This window comes from Salmo salar, chromosome 16, assembly GCF_965601325.2.
Source record: "Salmo salar chromosome 16, fSalSal1, whole genome shotgun sequence".
Lineage (NCBI taxonomy): Eukaryota > Metazoa > Chordata > Actinopteri > Salmoniformes > Salmonidae > Salmo > Salmo salar.
In genome coordinates, this window is record NC_138306.1 from 74535001 (window position 1) to 74558654 (window position 23654).

At 49.7% G+C, this 23654-nt stretch overlaps 1 protein-coding gene across 4 annotated transcripts in view; it reads right to left on the bottom strand.

Annotated features, from left to right (window-relative positions):
* Positions 1-23654, bottom strand: part of atr (ATR checkpoint kinase) — a 41363-nt gene that overhangs the window by 9631 nt on the left and 8078 nt on the right. For 3 of the 4 annotated variants that reach the window (XM_045697734.2, XM_045697735.2, XM_045697733.2), the window contains 27 exons: positions 23071-23160; positions 22696-22922; positions 22432-22575; positions 22261-22354; positions 21921-22046; positions 21117-21323; positions 20889-21002; positions 20538-20653; positions 20211-20331; positions 19818-19955; positions 18981-19191; positions 18685-18851; positions 18422-18586; positions 18239-18330; positions 18063-18154; positions 17806-17983; positions 17536-17721; positions 16845-17001; positions 16651-16750; positions 16485-16564; positions 14208-14350; positions 14019-14116; positions 10689-10918; positions 9940-10074; positions 2142-2345; positions 1719-1862; positions 1446-1596 (listed from right to left, as the gene is read on the bottom strand). In XM_045697734.2, the coding sequence (XP_045553690.2) occupies positions 1446-1596; positions 1719-1862; positions 2142-2345; positions 9940-10074; positions 10689-10918; positions 14019-14116; positions 14208-14350; positions 16485-16564; positions 16651-16750; positions 16845-17001; positions 17536-17721; positions 17806-17983; positions 18063-18154; positions 18239-18330; positions 18422-18586; positions 18685-18851; positions 18981-19191; positions 19818-19955; positions 20211-20331; positions 20538-20653; positions 20889-21002; positions 21117-21323; positions 21921-22046; positions 22261-22354; positions 22432-22575; positions 22696-22922; positions 23071-23160 (3910 nt within the window). Of the gene's footprint in view, positions 1-1445; positions 1597-1718; positions 1863-2141; positions 2346-8831; positions 8982-9939; positions 10075-10688; positions 10919-14018; positions 14117-14207; positions 14351-16484; positions 16565-16650; positions 16751-16844; positions 17002-17535; positions 17722-17805; positions 17984-18062; positions 18155-18238; positions 18331-18421; positions 18587-18684; positions 18852-18980; positions 19192-19817; positions 19956-20210; positions 20332-20537; positions 20654-20888; positions 21003-21116; positions 21324-21920; positions 22047-22260; positions 22355-22431; positions 22576-22695; positions 22923-23070; positions 23161-23654 lie in introns of those variants that run through there. The other variant, XM_045697737.2, reaches the window with a different exon arrangement.

Here is a 23654-nt window from a genome sequence, read left to right on the forward strand (position 1 = left end):
TGTGTACCTCTCTCCTAGTAGAGTGTGGTCAGTGTGTGTGTGTGTGTGTGTACCTCTCTCCTAGTAGAGTGTGGTCAGTGTGTGTGTGTACCTCTCTCCTAGTAGAGTGTGGTCAGTGTGTGTGTGTGTGTGTACCTCTCTCCTAGTAGAGTGTGGTCAGTGTGTGTGTGTGTGTACCTCTCTCCTAGTAGAGTGTGGTCAGTGTGTGTGTGTGTGTACCTCTCTCCTAGTAGAGTGTGGTCAGTGTGTGTGTGTACCTCTCTCCTAGTAGAGTGTGGTCAGTGTGTGTGTGTACCTCTCTCCTAGTAGAGTGTGGTCAGTGTGTGTGTGTACCTCTCTCCTAGTAGAGTGTGGTCAGTGTGTGTGTGTGTGTGTGTACCTCTCTCCTAGTAGAGTGTGGTCAGTGTGTGTGTGTGTGTGTGTGTACCTCTCTCCTAGTAGAGTGTGGTCAGTGTGTGTGTGTGTGTGTGTGTGTACCTCTCTCCTAGTAGAGTGTGGTCAGTGTGTGTACCTCTCTCCTAGTAGAGTGTGGTCAGTGTGTACCTCTCTCCTAGTAGAGTGTGGTCAGTGTGTGTGTGTGTGTGTGTACCTCTCTCCTAGTAGAGTGTGGTCAGTGTGTGTGTGTGTGTGTGTACCTCTCTCCTAGTAGAGTGTGGTCAGTGTGTGTGTGTGTGTACCTCTCTCCTAGTAGAGTGTGGTCAGTGTGTGTGTGTGTACCTCTCTCCTAGTAGAGTGTGGTCAGTGTGTGTGTGTGTACCTCTCTCCTAGTAGAGTGTGGTCAGTATGTGTGTGTACCTCTCTCCTAGTAGAGTGTGGTCAGTATGTGTGTGTACCTCTCTCCTAGTAGAGTGTGGTCAGTGTGTGTACCTCTCTCCTAGTAGAGTGTGGTCAGTGTGTGTACCTCTCTCCTAGTAGAGTGTGGTCAGAGTGTGTACCTCTCTCCTAGTAGAGTGTGGTCAGAGTGTGTACCTCTCTCCTAATAGAGTGTGGTCAGAGTGTGTACCTCTCTCCTAGTAGAGTGTGGTCAGAATGTGTACCTCTCTCCTTGTAGAGTGTGGTCAGAATGTGTACCTCTCTCCTTGTAGAGTGTGGTCAGAATGTGTACCTCTCTCCTTGTAGAGTGTGGTCAGAATGTGTACCTCTCTCCTTGTAGAGTGTGGTCAGAATGTGTACCTCTCTCCTTGTAGAGTTTGGTCAGAGTGTGTACCTCTCTCCTTGTAGAGTGTGGTCAGAATGTGTACCTCTCTCCTTGTAGAGTGTGGTCAGAATGTGTACCTCTCTCCTTGTAGAGTGTGGTCAGAATGTGTACCTCTCTCCTTGTAGAGTGTGGTCAGAATGTGTACCTCTCTCCTTGTAGAGTTTGGTCAGAGTGTGTACCTCTCTCCTTGTAGAGTGTGGTCAGAATGTGTACCTCTCTCCTTGTAGAGTGTGGTCAGAATGTGTACCTCTCTCCTTGTAGAGTTTGGTCAGAATGTGTCGGAGACCTCCAGTGTTGTTGACCCACTCGATGATGCCACACTCCTCATTCAGTGGGATCACAGCATATGTACGGATATGGAGCTCCCTCCTCCTGGACTCTGCATCCTTACGCAGACACTATACACACACACACACACACACACACACACAATAGTCTGAAGTGTTCTGTTCGCTCTGGGCTACAGCAGTCTGATGTTGTACAGATGTCCAGTTGGAGAAGTAACAGGTTAAACACACACCTTGTTGATGAGGCAGTTGTACTCCATGAGGCGACAGTCTTTCCGGAGGTCATCTTTAGGTTTACACATCACAGTGTAGCTCCTCCCATCACTTCCCTTCAGGCCGATCTTCTTGGGCTTCTGGAGGGAGGCAAGGATCTCCACCTACACACATCATCGTGAGACACACACACACACCATGTGGCACGACACACACACACACACACACACACACACAGAGAAAGACAAACTACTCCCCCCCCACACACACAGAAAGACAGACAAACTACTCCCCCCCCCCCCCCCACACACACACACCATGTGGCACGACACACACACAGAAAGACAAACTAGACCCCCACACACACAGAAAGACAAACTACTCCCCCACACACACACAGAAAGACAAACTACCCCCCCCCCCCCACACACACACACACTCACAGTATCGTCAAAGCCGTCGAGGTAGGCCCAGTGTCCGGGGAATGCGTCGTGGTGCAGTGTGTTTGCAGGGCCAGTAGAGGGCAGTGTGGGGATGAGGACAGACTGCAGAGGGATCAGGATCTGGCTGAACGACGGCTCCTCCACCAGACGCTTCAACTGCTTGAAATGGACCCCCATACTGAGAGTACTGCTGCTACCATCCACCTGGAATACAGAGATAGAGAGAGAAATGGACCCCATACTGAGAGTACTGCTGCTACCATCCACCTGGAATACAGAGAGAGAGAGAGAAATGGACCCCATACTGAGAGTACTGCTGCTACCATCCACCTGGAATACAGAGAGAGAGAGAAATGGACCCCATACTGAGAATACTGCTGCTACCATCCACCTGGAATACAGAGATAGAGAGAGAAATGGACCCCATACTGAGAGTACTGCTGCTACCATCCACCTGGAATAGAGAGAGAGAGAGAGAAATGGACCCCATACTGAGAGTACTGCTGCTACCATCCACCTGGAATACAGAGATAGAGAGAGAAATGGACCCCATACTGAGAGTACTGCTGCTACCATCCACCTGGAATACAGAGATAGAGAGAGAGAAATGGACCCCATACTGAGAGTACTGCTGCTACCATCCACCTGGAATACAGAGAGAGAAATGGACCCCATACTGAGAGTACTGCTGCTACCATCCACCTGGAATACAGAGATAGAGAGAGAAATGGACCCCATACTGAGAATACTGCTGCTACCATCCACCTGGAATACAGAGATAGAGAGAAATGGACCCCATACTGAGAGTACTGCTGCTACCATCCACCTGGAATACAGAGAGAGAGAGAGAGAGAGAGAGAAATGGACCCCATACTGAGAATACCGCTGCTACCATCCACCTGGAATACAGAGAGAGAGAGAGAGAAATTGACCCCATACTGAGAGTACTGCTGCTACCATCCACCTGGAATACAGAGAGAGAGAGAGAGAGAGAGAAATGGACCCCATACTGAGAATACTGCTGCTACCATCCACCTGGAATACAGAGATAGAGAGAGAGAAATGGACCCCATACTGAGAGTACTGCTGCTACCATCCACCTGGAATACAGAGAGAGAAATGGACCCCCATACTGAGAGTACTGCTGCTACCATCCACCTGGAATACAGAGAGAGAAATGGACCCCATACTGAGAGTACTGCTGCTACCATCCACCTGGAATACAGAGAGAGAGAGAGAAATGGACCCCATACTGAGAGTACTGCTGCTACCATCCACCTGGAATACAGAGATAGAGAGAGAAATGGACCCCCATACTGAGAGTACTGCTGCTACCATCCACCTGGAATACAGAGAGAGAGAGAGAAATGGACCCCATACTGAGAGTACTGCTGCTACCATCCACCTGGAATACAGAGAGAGAAATGGACCCCATACTGAGAGTACTGCTGCTACCATCCACCTGGAATACAGAGATAGAGAGAGAAATGGACCCCCATACTGAGAGTACTGCTGCTACCATCCACCTGGAATACAGAGAGAGAGAAATGGACCCCCATACTGAGAGTACTGCTGCTACCATCCACCTGGAATACAGAGAGAGAAATGGACCCCATACTGAGAGTACTGCTGCTACCATCCACCTGGAATACAGAGAGAGAGAGAAATGGACCCCATACTGAGAGTACTGCTGCTACCATCCACCTGGAATACAGAGAGACAGAGAGAGAGAGAGAGAGAGAGAGAGAGAGAGAGAGAAATGGACCCCATACTGAGAGTACTGCTGCTACCATCCACCTGGAATACAGAGAGAGAAATGGACCCCATACTGAGAGTACTGCCGCTACCATCCACCTGGAATACAGAGAGAGAGAGAGAAATGGACCCCATACTGAGAGTACTGCTGCTACCATCCACCTGGAAAACAGAGAGAGAGAGAGAAATGGACCCCATACTGAGAACACTGCTGCTACCATCCACCTGGAATACAGAGAGAGAGAGAGAAATGGACCCCATACTGAGAGTACTGCTGCTACCATCCACCTGGAATACAGAGAGAGAAATGGACCCCATACTGAGAGTACTGCTGCTACCATCCACCTGGAATACAGAGAGAGAAATGGACCCCATACTGAGAGTACTGCTGCTACCATCCACCTGGAATACAGAGAGAGAGAGAGAAATGGACCCCATACTGAGAGTACTGCTGCTACCATCCACCTGGAATACAGAGAGAGAGAGAGAAATGGACCCCATACTGAGAGTACTGCTGCTACCATCCACCTGGAATACAGAGAGAGAAATGGACCCCATACTGAGAGTACTGCTGCTACCATCCACCTGGAATACAGAGAGAGAGAGAAATGGACCCCATACTGAGAGTACTGCTGCTACCATCCACCTGGAATACAGAGAGAGAAATGGACCCCATACTGAGAGTACTGCTGCTACCATCCACCTGGAATACAGAGAGAGAGAGAAATGGACCCCCATACTGAGAGTACTGCTGCTACCATCCACCTGGAATACAGAGAGAGAAATGGACCCCATACTGAGAGTACTGCTGCTACCATCCACCTGGAATACAGAGAGAGAGAGAGAAATGGACCCCATACTGAGAGTACTGCTGCTACCATCCACCTGGAATACAGAGAGAGAAATGGACCCCATACTGAGAGTACTGCTGCTACCATCCACCTGGAATACACAGAGAGAGAGAGAAATGGACCCCCATACTGAGAGTACTGCTGCTACCATCCACCTGGAATACAGAGAGAGAGAGAAATGGACCCCCATACTGAGAGTACTGCTGCTACCATCCACCTGGAATACAGAGAGAGAGAGAAATGGACCCCATACTGAGAGTACTGCTGCTACCATCCACCTGGAATACAGAGAGAGAAATGGACCCCATACTGAGAATACTGCTGCTACCATCCACCTGGAATACAGAGAGAGAGAGAGAAATGGACCCCATACTGAGAGTACTGCTGCTACCATCCACCTGGAATACACAGAGAGAAATGGACCCCATACTGAGAATACTGCTGCTACCATCCACCTGGAATACAGAGAGAGAAATGGACCCCCATACTGAGAGTACTGCTGCTACCATCCACCTGGAATACAGAGAGAGAAATGGACCCCATACTGAGAATACTGCTGCTACCATCCACCTGGAATACAGAGAGAGAAATGGACCCCCATACTGAGAGTACTGCTGCTACCATCCACCTGGAATACAGAGAGAGAGAAATGGACCCCCATACTGAGAGTACTGCTGCTACCATCCACCTGGAATACAGAGAGAGAAATGGACCCCATACTGAGAGTACTGCTGCTACCATCCACCTGGAATACAGAGAGAGAGAGAGAGAGAAATGGACCCCATACTGAGAGTACTGCTGCTACCATCCACCTGGAATACAGAGAGAGAGAGAGAAATGGACCCCATACTGAGAGTACTGCTGCTACCATCCACCTGGAATACAGAGAGAGAGAGAGAAATGGACCCCATACTGAGAGTACTGCTGCTACCATCCACCTGGAATACAGAGAGAGAGAGAAATGGACCCCATACTGAGAGTACTGCTGCTACCATCCACCTGGAATACAGAGAGAGAGAGAGAAATGGACCCCATACTGAGAGTACTGCTGCTACCATCCACCTGGAATACAGAGAGAGAAATGGACCCCATACTGAGAGTACTGCTGCTACCATCCACCTGGAATACAGAGAGAGAAATGGACCCCATACTGAGAATACTGCTGCTACCATCCACCTGGAATACAGAGAGAGAAATGGACCCCCATACTGAGAGTACTGCTGCTACCATCCACCTGGAATACAGAGAGAGAGAAATGGACCCCCATACTGAGAGTACTGCTGCTACCATCCACCTGGAATACAGAGAGAGAAATGGACCCCATACTGAGCGTACTGCTGCTACCATCCACCTGGAATACACAGAGAGAGAGAGAGAGAAATGGACCCCATACTGAGAGTACTGCTGCTACCATCCACCTGGAATACAGAGAGAGAAATGGACCCCCATACTGAGAGTACTGCTGCTACCATCCACCTGGAATACAGAGAGAGAGAGAGAAATGGACCCCATACTGAGAGTACTGCTGCTACCATCCACCTGGAATACAGAGAGAGAGAGAGAGAAATGGACCCCATACTGAGAGTACTGCTGCTACCATCCACCTGGAATACACAGAGAGAGAGAGAGAGAGAAATGGACCCCCATACTGAGAGTACTGCTGCTACCATCCACCTGGAATACAGAGAGAGAGAAATGGACCCCATACTGAGAGTACTGCTGCTACCATCCACCTGGAATACAGAGAGAGAAATGGACCCCATACTGAGAATACTGCTGCTACCATCCACCTGGAATACAGAGAGAGAAATGGACCCCCATACTGAGAGTACTGCTGCTACCATCCACCTGGAATACAGAGAGAGAAATGGACCCCATACTGAGAATACTGCTGCTACTATCCACCTGGAATACAGAGAGAGAAATGGACCCCCATACTGAGAGTACTGCTGCTACCATCCACCTGGAATACAGAGAGAGAGAAATGGACCCCCATACTGAGAGTACTGCTGCTACCATCCACCTGGAATACAGAGAGAGAAATGGACCCCATACTGAGAGTACTGCTGCTACCATCCACCTGGAATACAGAGAGAGAGAGAGAAATGGACCCCATACTGAGAGTACTGCTGCTACCATCCACCTGGAATACAGAGAGAGAGAGAGAGAGAGAAATGGACCCCATACTGAGAGTACTGCTGCTACCATCCACCTGGAATACAGAGAGAGAGAGAGAAATGGACCCCATACTGAGAGTACTGCTGCTACCATCCACCTGGAATACACAGAGACAGAGAGACAGCGAGACAGAGAGAGAGAGAGAGAGAAATGGACCCCATACTGAGACTACTGCTGCTACCATCCACCTGGAATACAGAGAGAGAGAGAGAAATGGACCCCATACTGAGAGTACTGCTGCTACCATCCACCTGGAATACAGAGAGAGAAATGGACCCCCATACTGAGAGTACTGCTGCTACCATCCACCTGGAATACAGAGAGAGAAATGGACCCCATACTGAGAATACTGCTGCTACCATCCACCTGGAATACAGAGAGAGAAATGGACCCCCATACTGAGAGTACTGCTGCTACCATCCACCTGGAATAAAGAGAGAGAAATGGACCCCCATACTGAGAGTACTGCTGCTACCATCCACCTGGAATACAGCGAGAGAAATGGACCCCATACTGAGAGTACTGCTGCTACCATCCACCTGGAATACAGAGAGAGAGAGAGAAATGGACCCCATACTGAGAGTACTGCTGCTACCATCCACCTGGAATACAGAGAGAGAGAGAGAAATGGACCCCATACTGAGAGTACTGCTGCTACCATCCACCTGGAATACAGAGAGAGAGAGAGAAATGGACCCCATACTGAGAGTACTGCTGCTACCATCCACCTGGAATACACAGAGACAGAGAGACAGAGAGACAGAGAGACAGCGAGACAGCGAGACAGAGAGAGAGAGAGAGAGAGAGAAATGGACCCCATACTGAGAGTACTGCTGCTACCATCCACCTGGAATACAGAGAGAGAGAGAAATGGACCCCATACTGAGAGTACTGCTGCTACCATCCACCTGGAATACACAGAGAGAGAGAGAAATGGACCACCATACTGAGAGTACTGCTGCTACCATCCACCTGGAATACAGAGATAGAGAGAGAGAGAAATGGACCCCATACTGAGAGTACTGCTGCTACCATCCACCTGGAATACAGAGAGAGAGAGAGAGAGAGAGAGAAATGGACCCCATACTGAGAGTACTGCTGCTACCATCCACCTGGAATACAGAGAGAGAAATGGACCCCCATACTGAGAGTACTGCTGCTACCATCCACCTGGAATACAGAGAGAGAGAGAGAGAGAAATGGACCCCATACTGAGAGTACTGCTGCTACCATCCACCTGGAATACAGAGAGAGAGAAATGGACCCCATACTGAGAGTACTGCTGCTACCATCCACCTGGAATACAGAGAGAGAGAGAGAGAGAGAGAAATGGACCCCATACTGAGAGTACTGCTGCTACCATCCACCTGGAATACAGAGAGAGAAATGGACCCCATACTGAGAATACTGCTGCTACCATCCACCTGGAATACACAGAGAGAGAGAGAGAGAAATGGACCCCATACTGAGAGTACTGCTGCTACCATCCACCTGGAATACAGAGAGAGAGAGAAATGGACCCCATACTGAGAGTACTGCTGCTACCATCCACCTGGAATACAGAGAGAGAGAGAGAAATGGACCCCATACTGAGAGTACTGCTGCTACCATCCACCTGGAATACAGAGAGAGAGAGAGAGAGAAATGGACGCCATACTGAGAGTACTGCTGCTACCATCCACCTGGAATACAGAGAGAGAGAGAAATGGACCCCATACTGAGAGTACTGCTGCTACCATCCACCTGGAATACAGAGAGAGAGAGAGAGAGAAATGGACCCCATACTGAGAGTACTGCTGCTACCATCCACCTGGAATACAGAGAGAGAGAGAAATGGACCCCATACTGAGAGTACTGCTGCTACCATCCACCTGGAATACAGAGAGAGAGAGAAATGGACCGCATACTGAGAGTACTGCTGCTACCATCCACCTGGAATACAGAGAGAGAGAGAAATGGACCCCCATACTGAGAGTACTGCTGCTACCATCCACCTGGAATACAGAGATAGAGAGAAATGGACCCCCATACTGAGAGTACTGCTGCTACCATCCACCTGGAAAACAGAGAGAGAGAGAAATGGACCCCCATACTGATATGTTAGCAGGGTGTGTGTGTGTGTGTTAGCAGGGTGTGTGCGTGTGTTAGCAGTTTGTGTGTGTGTGTGTGTTAGCAGTTTGTGTGTTAGCAGTTTGTGTGTGTGTGTGTGTGTGTTAGCAGTTTGTGTGTGTGTGTGTGTGTGTGTTAGCAGTTTGTGTGTGTGTGTGTGTGTGTGTGTGTGTGTGTTAGCAGTTTGTGTGTGTGTTAGCAGTTTGTGTGTGTGTGTGTGTGTTAGCAGTTTGTGTGTGTGTGTGTGTTAGCAGTTTGTGTGTGTGTGTGTGTTAGCAGTTTGTGTGTGTGTGTGTGTGTGTGTGTGTGTGTGTGTGTGTGTGTTAGCAGTTTGTGTGTGTGTGTGTGTGTGTGTGTGTTAGCAGTTTGTGTGTGTGTGTGTGTGTGTGTGTGTGTGTGTGTGTGTGTGTTAGCAGGGTGTGTGTGTGTGTGTTAGCAGGGTGTGTGTGTGTGTGTTAGCAGGGTGTGTGTGTGTGTGTGTTAGCAGGGTGTGTGTGTGTGTGTGTTAGCAGGGTGTGTGTGTGTGTGTGTTAGCAGGGTGTGTGTGTGTGTGTTAGCAGGGTGTGTGTGTGTGTGTTAGCAGGGTGTGTGTGTCTGTGTGTTAGCAGGGTGTGTGTGTGTGTGTGTGTGTGTTAGCAGGGTGTGTGTGTGTGTGTGTGTTAGCAGGGTGTGTGTGTGTGTGTGTGTTAGCAGGGTGTGTGTGTGTGTGTGTGTTAGCAGTTTGTGTGTGTGTGTGTGTGTTAGCAGTGTGTGTGTGTGTGTGTGTGTTAGCAGTGTGTGAGTGTGTGTGTGTTAGCAGGGTGTGTGTGTGTGTGTTAGCAGGGTGTGTGTGTGTGTGTGTTAGCAGGGTGTGTGTGTGTGTGTGTGTGTGTGTGTGTGTGTGTGTTAGCAGTGTGTGAGTGTACCGGCTTGTTGCAGAGCTCCAGTAGTTTGTCAGTCAGTCTGTTGGCATCTCCTATGAACTTCCCCAGACTCTCCTTCAGACTGACAGCCTTCCTCAGGATCTCCTTACAGCGGTTCATACGGGTAGGGTAGGACGACTGGAACACACACACACACACACACACACACACACACACACACACACACACACATTTAGCAAGTGCTTTGAGCCTATGACATGAAAAATCACTTTCTCATCTATCACTATAAACTCCATGCAAGGTAGGACAGTAGCTACTCACACACACCCACCCACACCCCTTCCCACACACCCACTTCCACCACACCCCTTCCCACTCCACACACCCACTTCCACCACACCCCTTCCCACCCCACACACCCACTTCCACCACACCCACACTTCCACCACACCACACCCCCACCCCTTCCCACCCCACACGCCCACCCACACCCCTCCCCTTCCCACACACACCCCTTCCCACCCCACACACCTCCCCTTCCCACCCTACACACCCACTTCCACCACACACCCACACCCCTCCCCTTCCCACCCCACACCCCTTCCCACCCCACACACCTCCCCTTCCCACACACCTCCCCTTCCCACCCCACACCCACCCCTTCCCACCCCACACCCCTTCCCACCCCACACACACACACACCCCTTCCCACCCACCCACACACACCCCCACACCCACACACACCCCCACACCCACACCCCCACACACACCCACTTCCACCCCTACCCTACCTTGGACACTGCGGTCATCAACCACATGGCCTGCTGAGGGTAGGCCAGCAGCACCTTGGCAGCGATGTCCATGAGGACGTTGAAGACGTCCTCACTGCTGTGGCACACCCTGGAGATGAGCTGGGAGAAAGCTGTGAGGAACTGGTACGGAGCCAGGCTGGTGCAGTGGTCGCTGACCACCTGATTGATCTTCCCAAGCTCCACGCGCAACTGCCGCTCCACTCTACCCGCTATGGAAGGGAGGGATGGACATGGCTTATTCAGTTCAACACATATCAGTTTGTCTAAAGGCCCTTCTAGGACAGATACACAGAGCAAGAGGAACACCAACACACTGTTACCTTTCTCCCCCTCACCGACCAACACACTGTTACCTTTCTCCCCCTCACCGACCAACACACTGTTACCTTTCTCCCCCTCACCGACCAACACACTGTTACCTTTCTCCCCCTCACCGACCAACACACTGTTACCTTTCTCCCCCTCACCGACCAACACACTGTTACCTTTCTCCCCCTCACCGACCAACACACTGTTACCTTTCTCCCCCTCACCGACCAACACACTGTTACCTTTCTCCCCCTCACCGACCAACACACTGTTACCTTTCTCCCCCTCACCGACCAACACACTGTTACCTTTCTCCCCCTCACCGACCAACACACTGTTACCTTTCTCCCCCTCACCGACCAACACACTGTTACCTTTCTCCCCCTCACCGACCAACACACTGTTACCTTTCTCCCCCTCACCGACCAACACACTGTTACCTTTCTCCCCCTCACCGACCAACACACTGTTACCTTTCTCCCCCTCACCGACCAACACACTGTTACCTTTCTCCCCCTCACCGACCAACACACGGTTACCTTTCTCCCCCTCACCGACCAACACACGGTTACCTTTCTCCCCCTCACCGACCAACACACTGTTACCTTTCTCCCCCTCACCGACCAACACACTGTTACCCTTCTCCCCCTCACCGACCAACACACTGTTACCTTTCTCCCCCTCACCGACCAACACACTGTTACCTTTCTCCCCCTCACCGACCAACACACTGTTACCTTTCTCCCCCTCACCGACCAACACACTGTTACCTTTCTCCCCCTCACCGACCAACACACTGTTACCTTTCTCCCCCTCACCGACCAACACACTGTTACCTTTCTCCCCCTCACCGACCAACACACTGTTACCTTTCTCCCCCTCACCGACCAACACACTGTTACCTTTCTCCCCCTCACCGACCAACACACTGTTACCTTTCTCCCCCTCACCGACCAACACACTGTTACCTTTCTCCCCCTCACCTACCAACACACTGTTACCTTTCTCCCCCTCACCTACCAACACACTGTTACCTTTCTCCCCCTCACCGACCAACACACTGTTACCTTTCTCCCCCTCACCGACCAACACACTGTTACCTTTCTCCCCCTCACCGACCAACACACTGTTACCTTTCTCCCCCTCACCGACCAACACACTGTTACCTTTCTCCCCCTCACCGACCAACACACTGTTACCTTTCTCCCCCTCACCGACCAACACACTGTTACCTTTCTCCCCCTCACCGACCAACACACTGTTACCTTTCTCCCCCTCACCTACCAACACACTGTTACCTTTCTCCCCCTCACCTACCAACACACTGTTACCTTTCTCCCCCTCACCGACCAACACACTGTTACCCTTCTCCCCCTCACCGACCAACACACTGTTACCCTTCTCCCCCTCACCGACCAACACACTGTTACCCTTCTCCCCCTCACCGACCAACACACTGTTACCTTTCTCCCCCTCACCGACCAACACACTGTTACCTTTCTCCCCCTCACCGACCAACACACTGTTACCTTTCTCCCCCTCACCGACCAACACACTGTTACCTTTCTCCCCCTCACCGACCAACACACTGTTACCTTTCTCCCCCTCACCGACCAACACACTGTTACCTTTCTCCCCCTCACCGACCAACACACTGTTACCTTTCTCCCCCTCACCTACCAACACACTGTTACCTTTCTCCCCCTCACCTACCAACACACTGTTACCTTTCTCCCCCTCACCGACCAACACACTGTTACCTTTCTCCCCCTCACCGACCAACACACTGTTACCTTTCTCCCCCTCACCGACCAACACACTGTTACCCTTCTCCCCCTCACCGACCAACACACTGTTACCCTTCTCCCCCTCACCGACCAACACACTGTTACCTTTCTCCCCCTCACCGACCAACACACTGTTACCTTTCTCCCCCTCACCGACCAACACACTGTTACCTTTCTCCCCCTCACCGACCAACACACTGTTACCTTTCTCCCCCTCACCGACCAACACACTGTTACCTTTCTCCCCCTCACCGACCAACACACTGTTACCTTTCTCCCCCTCACCGACCAACACACTGTTACCTTTCTCCCCCTCACCGACCAACACACTGTTACCTTTCTCCCCCTCACCTACCAACACACTGTTACCTTTCTCCCCCTCACCGACCAACACACTGTTACCCTTCTCCCCCTCACCGACCAACACACTGTTACCTTTCTCCCCCTCACCGACCAACACACTGTTACCTTTCTCCCCCTCACCGACCAACACACTGTTACCTTTCTCCCCCTCACCGACCAACACACTGTTACCTTTCTCCCCCTCACCGACCAACACACTGTTACCTTTCTCCCCCTCACCGACCAACACACTGTTACCTTTCTCCCCCTCACCGACCAACACACTGTTACCTTTCTCCCCCTCACCGACCAACACACTGTTACCTTTCTCCCCCTCACCGACCAACACACTGTTACCTTTCTCCCCCTCACCGACCAACACACTGTTACCTTTCTCCCCCTCACCGACCAACACACTGTTACCTTTCTCCCCCTCACCGACCAACACACTGTTACCTTTCTCCCCCTCACCGACCAACACACTGTTACCTTTCTCCCCCTCACCGACCAACACACTGTTACCTTTCTCCCCCTCACCGACCAACACACTGTTACCTTTCTCCCCCTCACCGACCAACACACTGTTACCTTTCTCCCCCTCACCGACCAACACACTGTTACCTTTCTCCCCCTCACCGACCAACACACTGTTACCTTTCTCCCCCTCACCGACCAACACACTGTTACCTTTCTCCCCCTCACCGACCAACACACTGTTACCTTTCTCCCCCTCACCGACCAACACACTGTTACCTTTCTCCCCCTCACCGACCAACACACTGTTACCTTTCTCCCCCTCACCGACCAACACACTGTTACCTTTCTCCCCCTCACCGACCAACACACTGTTACCTTTCTCCCCCTCACTGACCTTTCTCAGACTCGTAGACTTTGGCCCCGAAGTCCAGCCAGAGAGACAGCATCCGAGGCATGGCCTGATAGATGTACTGGTTCCCAAACTGCAGAGCTCTGGACAACACAGGACACAGTTCAGAAGCGGTGGCGACAATATCCGCCAGTAAACATTTCAATATGATGACAGGAGAGATGCTGGTCTTACTTTCCAAAGTAGGTGACGATGTATCGTATGAGGTTTCCCTGTTTCTCCAGCTTGTTGTCTGTCACCATGGGCATCAACTTGTCATAGTATTTAGCCAGGTAGAAGTTACCGTCCTCCCACTCTGGTAGCAGGGTGGTCACGTCCTACAGAGGAGAGGTAGAGGAAGGCAACGTTAGTGTTGGGTACGTTGTAAGCTTTCATGATGGCACTGGACAGTGTTGGGTAGTATAGCTCTGGGTAGTACATGGTTGATAGTGTTGGGTAGTATAGTGTTGCGTAGTAAGTATATGGTTGATAGTGTTGGGTAGTATAGTGATACTTTTGATTTTGACCGCTTTGTTCAGGGACACATTATTCCATTTCTGTTAATCACATATCTGTGGATCTTGTTCAGTTTATATCTCAGTTGTTGAATCTTGTTATGTTCATACAGATATTTACACATGTTAAGTTTGCTGAAAATAAACGCAGTTGACAGTGAGAGGACGTTTCTGTTTTTGCTGAGTTTATATGGTTGATAGTGTTGGGTAGTATAGCGTTGGGTAGTATAGTGTTGGGTAGTATAGTATATGGTTGATAGCGTTGGGTAGTATTGTATTGGGTAGTATAGCGTTGGGTAATATATGGTTCATAGTTTGGGTAGTAGAGCGTTGGGTAGTATATGGTTGATAGTGTTGGGTAGTATAGTGTTGGGTAGTAGTGTTGGGTAGTACATGGTTGATAGCGTTGGGTAGTATCGTGTCGGGTAGTATAATGTCAGGTAGTTGGGTAGTATCGTGTTGGGTAGTATAATGTCGGGTAGTATAGTGTTGGTAGTATAATGTTGTGTAGTATTGTGTCGGGTAGTATAATGTCGGGTAGTATCGTGTCGGGTAGTATAATGTCGGGTAGTATAATGTCGGCTAGAATCGTGTTGGGTCGTATAATGTCGAGTAGTATCTTGTTGGGTAGTATAATGTCGGGTAGTTGGGTAGTATCGTGTTGGATAGTATCATGTCGGGTAGTATCGTGTCGGGTAGTATCGTGTCGGGTAGTATAATGTCGGGTAGTATCGTGTTGGGTAGTATCATGTCGGGTAGTATAATGTTGGGTATTTGGGTAGTATCGTGTTGGGTAGTATAATGTCGGGTAGTTGGGTAGTATCATGTCGGGTAGTTGGGTAGTATCGTGTTGGGTAATATAATGTCGGGTAGTATCGTGTTGGTAGTATAATGTTGGGTTGTGTAATGTCGGGTAGTATCGTGTTGGGTAGTATAATGTCGGGTAGTATAGTGTTGGTAGTATAATGTCAGGTAGTATTGTGTTGGGTAGTATCGTGTTGGGTAGTATAATGTCGGGTAGTATCGTGTCGAGTAGTTGGGTAGTATCTTGTTGGGTAGTATAATGTCGGGTAGTATCGTGTTGGGTAGTATAATGTCGGGTAGTATCGTGTCGAGTAGTTGGGTAGCATCTTGTTGGGTAGTATAATGTCGGGTAGTATAATGTCGGGTAGTTGGGTAGTATCATGTTGGGTAGTATAATGTCGGGTAGTATAATGTCGGGTAGTCTCGTGTTGGGTAGTATAACGTCGGGTAGTTGGGTTGTATCGTGTTGGGTAGTATAATGTCGGGTAGTATAATGTCGGGTAGTCTCGTGTTGGGTAGTCTAACGTCAGGTAGTTGAGTTGTATAATGTCGGATAGTATAATGTCGGGTAGTATAATGTCGGGTAGTATCGTGTCGAGTAGTTGGGTAGTATAATGTCGGGTAGTATAATGTCGGGTAGTATCGTGTTGGGTAGTATAATGTCGGGTAGTATAATGTCGGGTAGTATAATGTCAGGTAGTATCGTGTCGAGTAGTTGGGTAGTATAATGTCGGGTAGTATAATGTCGGGTAGTATCGTGTTGGGTAGTATAATGTCGGGTAGTATAATGTCGGGTAGTATAATGTCAGGTAGTTGGGTTGTATCGTGTTGGGTAGTATAATGTCGGGTAGTATAATGTCGGGTAGTATAATGTCAGGTAGTATCGTGTCGAGTAGTTGGGTAGTATAATGTCGGGTAGTATAATGTCGGGTAGTATCGTGTCGGGTAGTATAATGTCGGGTAGTTGGGTTGTATCGTGTTGGGTAGTATAATGTCGGGTAGTATAATGTCGGGTAGTATAATGTCAGGTAGTATCGTGTCGAGTAGTTGGGTAGTATAATGTCGGGTAGTATAATGTCGGGTAGTATCGTGTCGGGTAGTTGAATGTCGGGTAGTTGGGTTGTATCGTGTTGGGTAGTATCGTGCTAGGTACCCTGTAGGCCTTCATGATGGCGTTGGACTCAAAGTTGGCTGTCTCCTCCATGAAGCGTCCCACCAGAAGCATGGCTTTACCTGAAACATCACACCATATCATTATGACCCATGTCTGTAATACCATGTCATTATGTTATGTCATTATTAACAACAGTAGACTTTACCTTTGGTCTGTAGACACCTCTGGTCTGAGAGAGGCTGGTCGACAGGGAAACACTGAGTCACTCCCTTCTGGAGAACTATCAACGCCTGGTGGACATCTCCCTACAGAGACACAGAGAGAGAGAGATGCATGTGAGTGTGTGTGTGTGTGTGTGTGTGTAAGAGAGAGCAGGTTAGTGTGTTTATATGTGTGTACCTTGGACCATAGCCACTTGGCCTTCTCTGTCAGTAATTCGGCAGTGTGTGTGTTCTGTCCGTTCAGAAGAGCGTTGAAGGCTGTCTGGTGATGTCCTGCCTTCCTGGCCACCCGGGCACTCTGCAACCAGCACTCCCCGACCAGCCCCTCACACACACTGAGACACACACACAAAATGAGTATCCTTGCCTGTGATGAGAAAATTAGCATTAGCTGTCAGAGTGACTGCCTTGGCTTTAGCTTGTTGGTGTCGTGGAAATGACCACCAGGGACACCTGAAGTCCATATTAAATGAATCATTGTTTATTAATAGCAAGCAGGAGAGGTCACAGTCAAACTTGGATGCATAAAGTACCGGTCTGAAAGGAGCAGTCCAGTTAGTTCTCTTATCTACTACTTATATTTGCATGACTTATCCATTATTCATAATTCATTCATTTGGTCCATGCATGTGACAGACCAATACCTCACGAAGCTTCTTCTCTCCAAGCTGAGACTTTGAAACTGAGACATCTTTCGTTCTCAAAACAAGGGTCTGGGCGTACTGCCAAATGGCAGATACTGATGGTGAGGATTCCTCCCAGGCATGATCAATCAGTCACTTACATGAACCCAGTCTAATTGGTTATTAGAAAAGCACAAACATCAAATATTCCTTCGCACTGGGTTAAAAGAGTCCAGTGGGACTCACCCTGAGCCGATGCTCAGCAGGGCTCGCCGCAGGGCCAGGATTGGCTCTTTGGCGCGGAAAGAATTCTGGGTCATCTCCAGCCGATCTGGCCAATGGGAGGGCAGCGTGGCTGAGCTAGGGGCGTGGCCTTCTCTCTGTCTCTGGAGGTCGGTGAAGGCATGCTCCAACTCACTCAGCATGTGGAGCCTAGACAACACACACAAACATCAGTGTGCCTGTATGTGTGTATAAAGGTGGGTGTATCGGTGTGTGAGGAGGTTAGTGTGTGACCTGACGATGTATTCGTATCCTCTCTGGTAGGTCCCAGTCTCATAGCTAGCAGCAGCTAGAGGCACCACCTGCTCTGTCCTGACCAGCTTCAGTTTGTCGTAGAATGTCTCTGCGTCGCGCCGCTTAGCCGCGAGCAGCATCTGACCCAGCCTCACACCCCACGTGCTGGACTTACGATCTACACACACACACACACACCAGAACAACGGTCAAATGTTAGAGCAATGTCAACAACGTCAACATGTGTGTGTTCTCACCAGAGCCCAGGTAGTCCTCCAGCAGGTCCCACTTGCTGAGCTTCCAGGCAGCTTCCACCCTGTAGGTGTTCAGATCAGACTTCCACTGGGGCCTATGGATAACCAGGTGAAAATAACCTGTTTACAATGGAAAGGACTCATTTAGTGGACTAGCATGGATGTGTGTGTTTTGTCACCTGTTGGCCAGGACTCCATTGACCTGTGTGACGACAGTAGAGAGCTGTCCCAGCCCCAGCATAGAACTCATCACCCCATGGTAGTGTCCGATCTAGACAGAGAGACAGAGAGTTTACTGCAGTCTGTATTCACAACCACATATACTGATACACACTTCGTCAACACGTGTATGTGTGCGTTACCTGGTCGGACTCCAGCTGTATGGCCCGGTCGTAGCAGGCTGTAGCGTCTCTTAGCAACCCGATGCTCTCGTGTTCTAGAATCTGTTCCCGTAGGGACGGCTCTTCCCGCCGGAGAGCGTTCGCACCCCTCACACCGTCCGGTTCGTGCATGGCCGCGTACAGCGTCTGCGCGCACACACACACACTATGTGTTAGGATTCTCTATTAAGTATGTGTCTCACCGGTAGACGTGATGCGGTTGTGTGTGTGTGTGAGAGAGTTACCTGTAGGAAGCTCAGATGATCCTGGATGTTCTCTTTGTTCTCCAGTATGTAAGCCTCAAAGTGCATCAGGGCTCTGGTGTAGGCTTTAGACCGTAGAGAGGCCTTGGCTAACACGTCCTGAGGGATCCCTTTTAGAAACGCTACCACTCGCTGGTAGTCACCACTTTCTGTAAACACACACAAGACAAAAGGAGACACACTTCAAAGCGAATCATAATTCCACGCCTGATTATGGAGAGCTGTTATTACACAGTGCATTCTGAGGTTCAGCAATGACGTGTGTGTGTGTTACTAACCGCTGTGTTTGATTCTAGCCGACAGTGTGTGTCGGCTCCACTGGGTGAGGTGAGCCAGCATACTGAACACAGTCTGGGTGCTCAGCTGTGACAGGCTGGACGTTGCTTCCTGGTTCTGAGTACTGAGCTGTGAAAGGCTAGATGAGGCCTCCTGGACACGCCCACCACGCCCATCACCCTCTGTGAGCACAGCCAGCATTTCCTCTGTTACCTGGAGAAACAGATTTAATAGAACTTTTACATTTTTTTTGTATTTGACCCCCTTTTCCGCCACAATTTCGAGATATCGAATTGGTATTTACGATCTTGTCTCATCGCTGCAACTCCCCAACGGACTCGAGAGAGAGAGAGAGAGAGAGAGAGAGAGAGAGAGAGACGAAGGTCGAGTCATGCGTCCTCCGAAGCATGACCCGCCAAACCGCGCTTCTTAACCCGGAAGCCAGCTGAACCAATGTGTTGGAGGAAACACCGCTCAACTGACGACCGAAGTCAGCCTGCAGGCGCCCGGCCCCCCACAAGGAGTCGCTAGAGCGCAATGAGCCAAACCCTCCCCTAACCCAGACGTCGCTGGGCCAATTGTGCGCCGAGCTATGGGACTCCCGGTCACGGCCGGTTGTGACACAGCCTGAGATCAAACCCGGGTCTGTAGTGATGCCTCAAGCACTGCGATGCAGTGCCTTAGACCGCTGCGCCCCTCGGGAGGCCAGATCAATCATTTAATGTCACAATAAATGTAATCTCAGTTGGAGTTAATTAGGTTCATTTGATCTAAATAAGCTTTTAGTTGTAATTGTATTAGTCATAAAGAAAGAGGAGGTAGTGAGCTGTGTGTGGTACCTCTCCTTGTTCCACAGCAGTGCAGCCCATCAGCATGTAAAGCAGTATATGGGGCAGCAGGTAGATGGTGACTTTGTAGTCGTGTTTGATGATGAAACTGCAACAGGTGAATACCTTGCTGGCCAACTCATGTCTCACCTGAAACAAACCCATAAAACGTGTCAGAAAGTTATCCCCCCAAACAATTTGAATGTTTATACATTTTAAAAATGGAGTTACCACATATATATTTAAAAGGGTGTACCATAGGGTTTAATGTTGGGACCAGTGTTTTTTGTTGTTGGCAATAAACTACGGTATACATTTCAAGACTGACCTGGCTGGTGAGGTATCCAGAAAAGCTAGCTGACAGTGGTTAAAGTTCTGAGGTTAGCTTTCAGGCTCAGAGGTTACCTTGCTGATGAGGTATCCGGCCCAGGTAGCTGACCAATCAGAGAACTTGGTTCCTCGGCTGCTGAGGTAGACAGGTTTCTTCACCTTGGACCAGTTCACCACCTTTTGACTGCTCTTATACCTACACAAACAGGAGAGATGATGTGTGAGTGAGTGAGTGAGTGAGTGAGTGAGTGAGATAGAGAGTGAGAGAGTGAGAGAGATAGAGAGAGAGAGAGTGAGAGAGTGAGAGAGTGAGAGAGTTAGAGAGATAGAGAGTGAGTGAGTGAGTGAGTGAGTGAGTGAGTGAGTGAGTGAGTGAGAGAGAGTGAGAGAGAGTGAGAGTACCTGCTGTTGAGGTGAGGCTCCAGTATCTCTTGGACTTGTTCAGGGAATCTCCTCCACAGCCGTCGACCAGGGGAGTCACTACGGCCCTCACGACACTCAAATATAGACAGCAGCTCCTGGAACAAACACGCGCACACACACACACACACACACACACACACACACACACACACACACACACACACACACACACACACACACACACACACACACACACACACACACACACACACACACACACACACACACACACACACACACACACACACACACACGTCAGGAAGGAGCTCCATGTTTTTGCCTCCAATGAGTGAATTGGTTGTTAACAATAAAGAATGATATTGTGTGTACCTGCATTGCATAGGCTGCCGAGTCCTGTGCTCTGACATCATCAGCATACGCCAAGAAAGTCCTGGTCAGCTCCGTCAGTAGTTCATAGGCAAAGTTACTCTCCTCCACCCCACTCTACACACACACACACACACACACACATAAATATGTATTCAGATTCAACAAATTGGAATAAATGCTGTTTCCTCTCTGGGTTCATTTCACAGCGTTTTCACACTCTGTCCTTACCACGAAGGTGTTGCTGCTGCCGTGTGTCTGTGTGTGAGAGAGGTCCAGCCGTCCAGGGTCCACGGCCCCCAGCTCCCCCAGACACTCCCCACACAGCAGCCTGGCCGTTGGGGAAGAGTCCTGACAACCTCGCAGTAACACTGAGACTAATGAGGAGATGACAGGCTCTACCGCCTCCGACGCACACACCTGTCGTAGTAACCACTCCTAGAGAACACACACACACACAGCAGAACATAACACACACCTGTCGTAGTAACCACTCCTAGAGAACACACACACACACAGCAGAACATAACACACACCTGTCGCAGCAACCACTCCTAGAGAACACACACACACACAGCAGAACATAACACACACCTGTCGCAGCAACCACTCCTAGAGAACACACACACACAGCAGAACATAACACACACCTGTCGCAGCAACCACTCCTAGAGACCACACACACACACACACACACACACACACACACAGCAGAACATAACACACACCTGTCGCAGCAACCACTCCTAGAGAACACACACACACACACACACACAGCAGAACATAACACACACCTGTCGCAGCAACCACTCCTAGAGAACACACACACACAGCAGAACATAACACACACCCTCTCAGCAACCACTCCTAGAGAACACACACACACACACAGCAGAACATAACACACACCCTCTCAGCAACCACTCCTAGAGACACACACACACACACACAGCAGAACATAACACACACCCTCTCAGCAACACACACAAAATGTGACAACTATGAATCATGTGTTGTTAAAGAAACAGCACACACCTGGTTGCTGTGCATCATGTCCTTGAGGCTGGTCAGAGCGTGAACTCTGACGTCCAGGTTCTCGTGTTGGACAGCCCTCATGGAGAGCTGCAGGCCTGCAGCCAGGTCGCTGGTCCTGGACGTCAACTAGAGAGAAGAGAACCTTCATTGTCTTCGTCATCATCACAAGTGAGTGTATTGGTGCTTTTCCGCTGCGGAGTGAAACAGTGTTTTTGGGTGAAAGTCTCAGGCCTACGGACCAGAGGCTGGAAGGACTTTATCTGGCCAGGGTAATAACCCATATGTGTGTACTCACCTTCTGTAGGACTGTGTGTGGGTGTGGGTGTGTTTGTGTTCCTACCTTCTTGTAGTCCTGCAGGACAGTGTGTATGTCTTTGAGTTCAGGGTGGTCTGGCAGGAAGTAGATTTCATGGAGATAGTCCTGCACCTCTTCCCTATAGGACACAGACAGAGATTGTTACCTGTGTGTGTGTGTGGGTGGTGTGTGTGTGGGTGGTGTGTGTCCAGTTACCTGTTGTCCAGTATGAGGTAATGTATTATAGCAGCAGTCTCTCTGGGCTGGAGTGGTATCAGCGGAAGAAGCGCCACGATCACATGACTGAGCAACGGCCCCAGGTGGGCGGGCTCTACCGTACGCACAAAACAGTCCCACGTCCTGTCCACACAGGAAACAATAAGTTATAACCAGGAAGAAGGAAGCAAGCAAACTGAATTTGTGTGTGCGTTATTAGTGTGTGTGTGTGTGTATACGTGTGTTAGCACTATGTGTACTGACTGGCAGCAGAGCAGAGGGAAGTCCTGTCTGTATCGTAGTCCAGTCCGTAGTGTGGTCATCATCTTGACTCGGACTGAGCTGGTGTGTTTGGAGCCCATCAGCTTCATCAGGGCCATCAGGCTGGTCAGGGCCATCTTCTTACCGTCCTTCTCCCCAGCACTGGAGCTCAGCAGCTGCATGTTGAAGAAGGCCAGGATGCCCAGCAGCTTGGGCTGGAGGTAATCAGCCTGGGGGAGAGAGAGAGAGATTTAAAGTAAAGAGGAAGACATTTTCCAAGCACTCAGTGACACTGAAGCCTCACCGTTGCTAAAGTACTGATGCATCTCCTAGAAACTAATCAGAAAACCAATGATGTCATCAGTGTGATGTCATTACCATGTGTTCCGGGGTGGTGATGTCACGGGGTCCCTGGTACGGGTCGTCATTGGAGGCAAATGAGGCCAGGATGGCCAGACCATTAAACACCTGCATACACACACGGTCAAACCATTAAACACCTGCATACACACACGGTCAAACCATTAAACACCTGCATACACACACGGTCAAACCATTAAACACCTGCATACACACACGGTCAAACCATTAAACACCTGCATACACACACGGTCAAACCATTAAACACCTGCATACACACACGGTCAAACCATTAAACACCTGCATACACACACGGTCAAACCATTAAACACCTGCATACACACACGGTCAAACCATTAAACACCTGCATACACACACGGTCAAACCATTAAACACCTGCATACACACACGGTCAAACCATTAAACATCTACATACACACACGGTCAAACCATTAAACACCTGCATACACACACGGTCAAACCCTTAAACACCTGCATACACACACGGTCAAACCATTAAACATCTACACAGACAACGCAATAAGCCACAAAAGGCCATGATGACATGAAGTGAACGTATTCCAGATAAAGGATGTTGGACA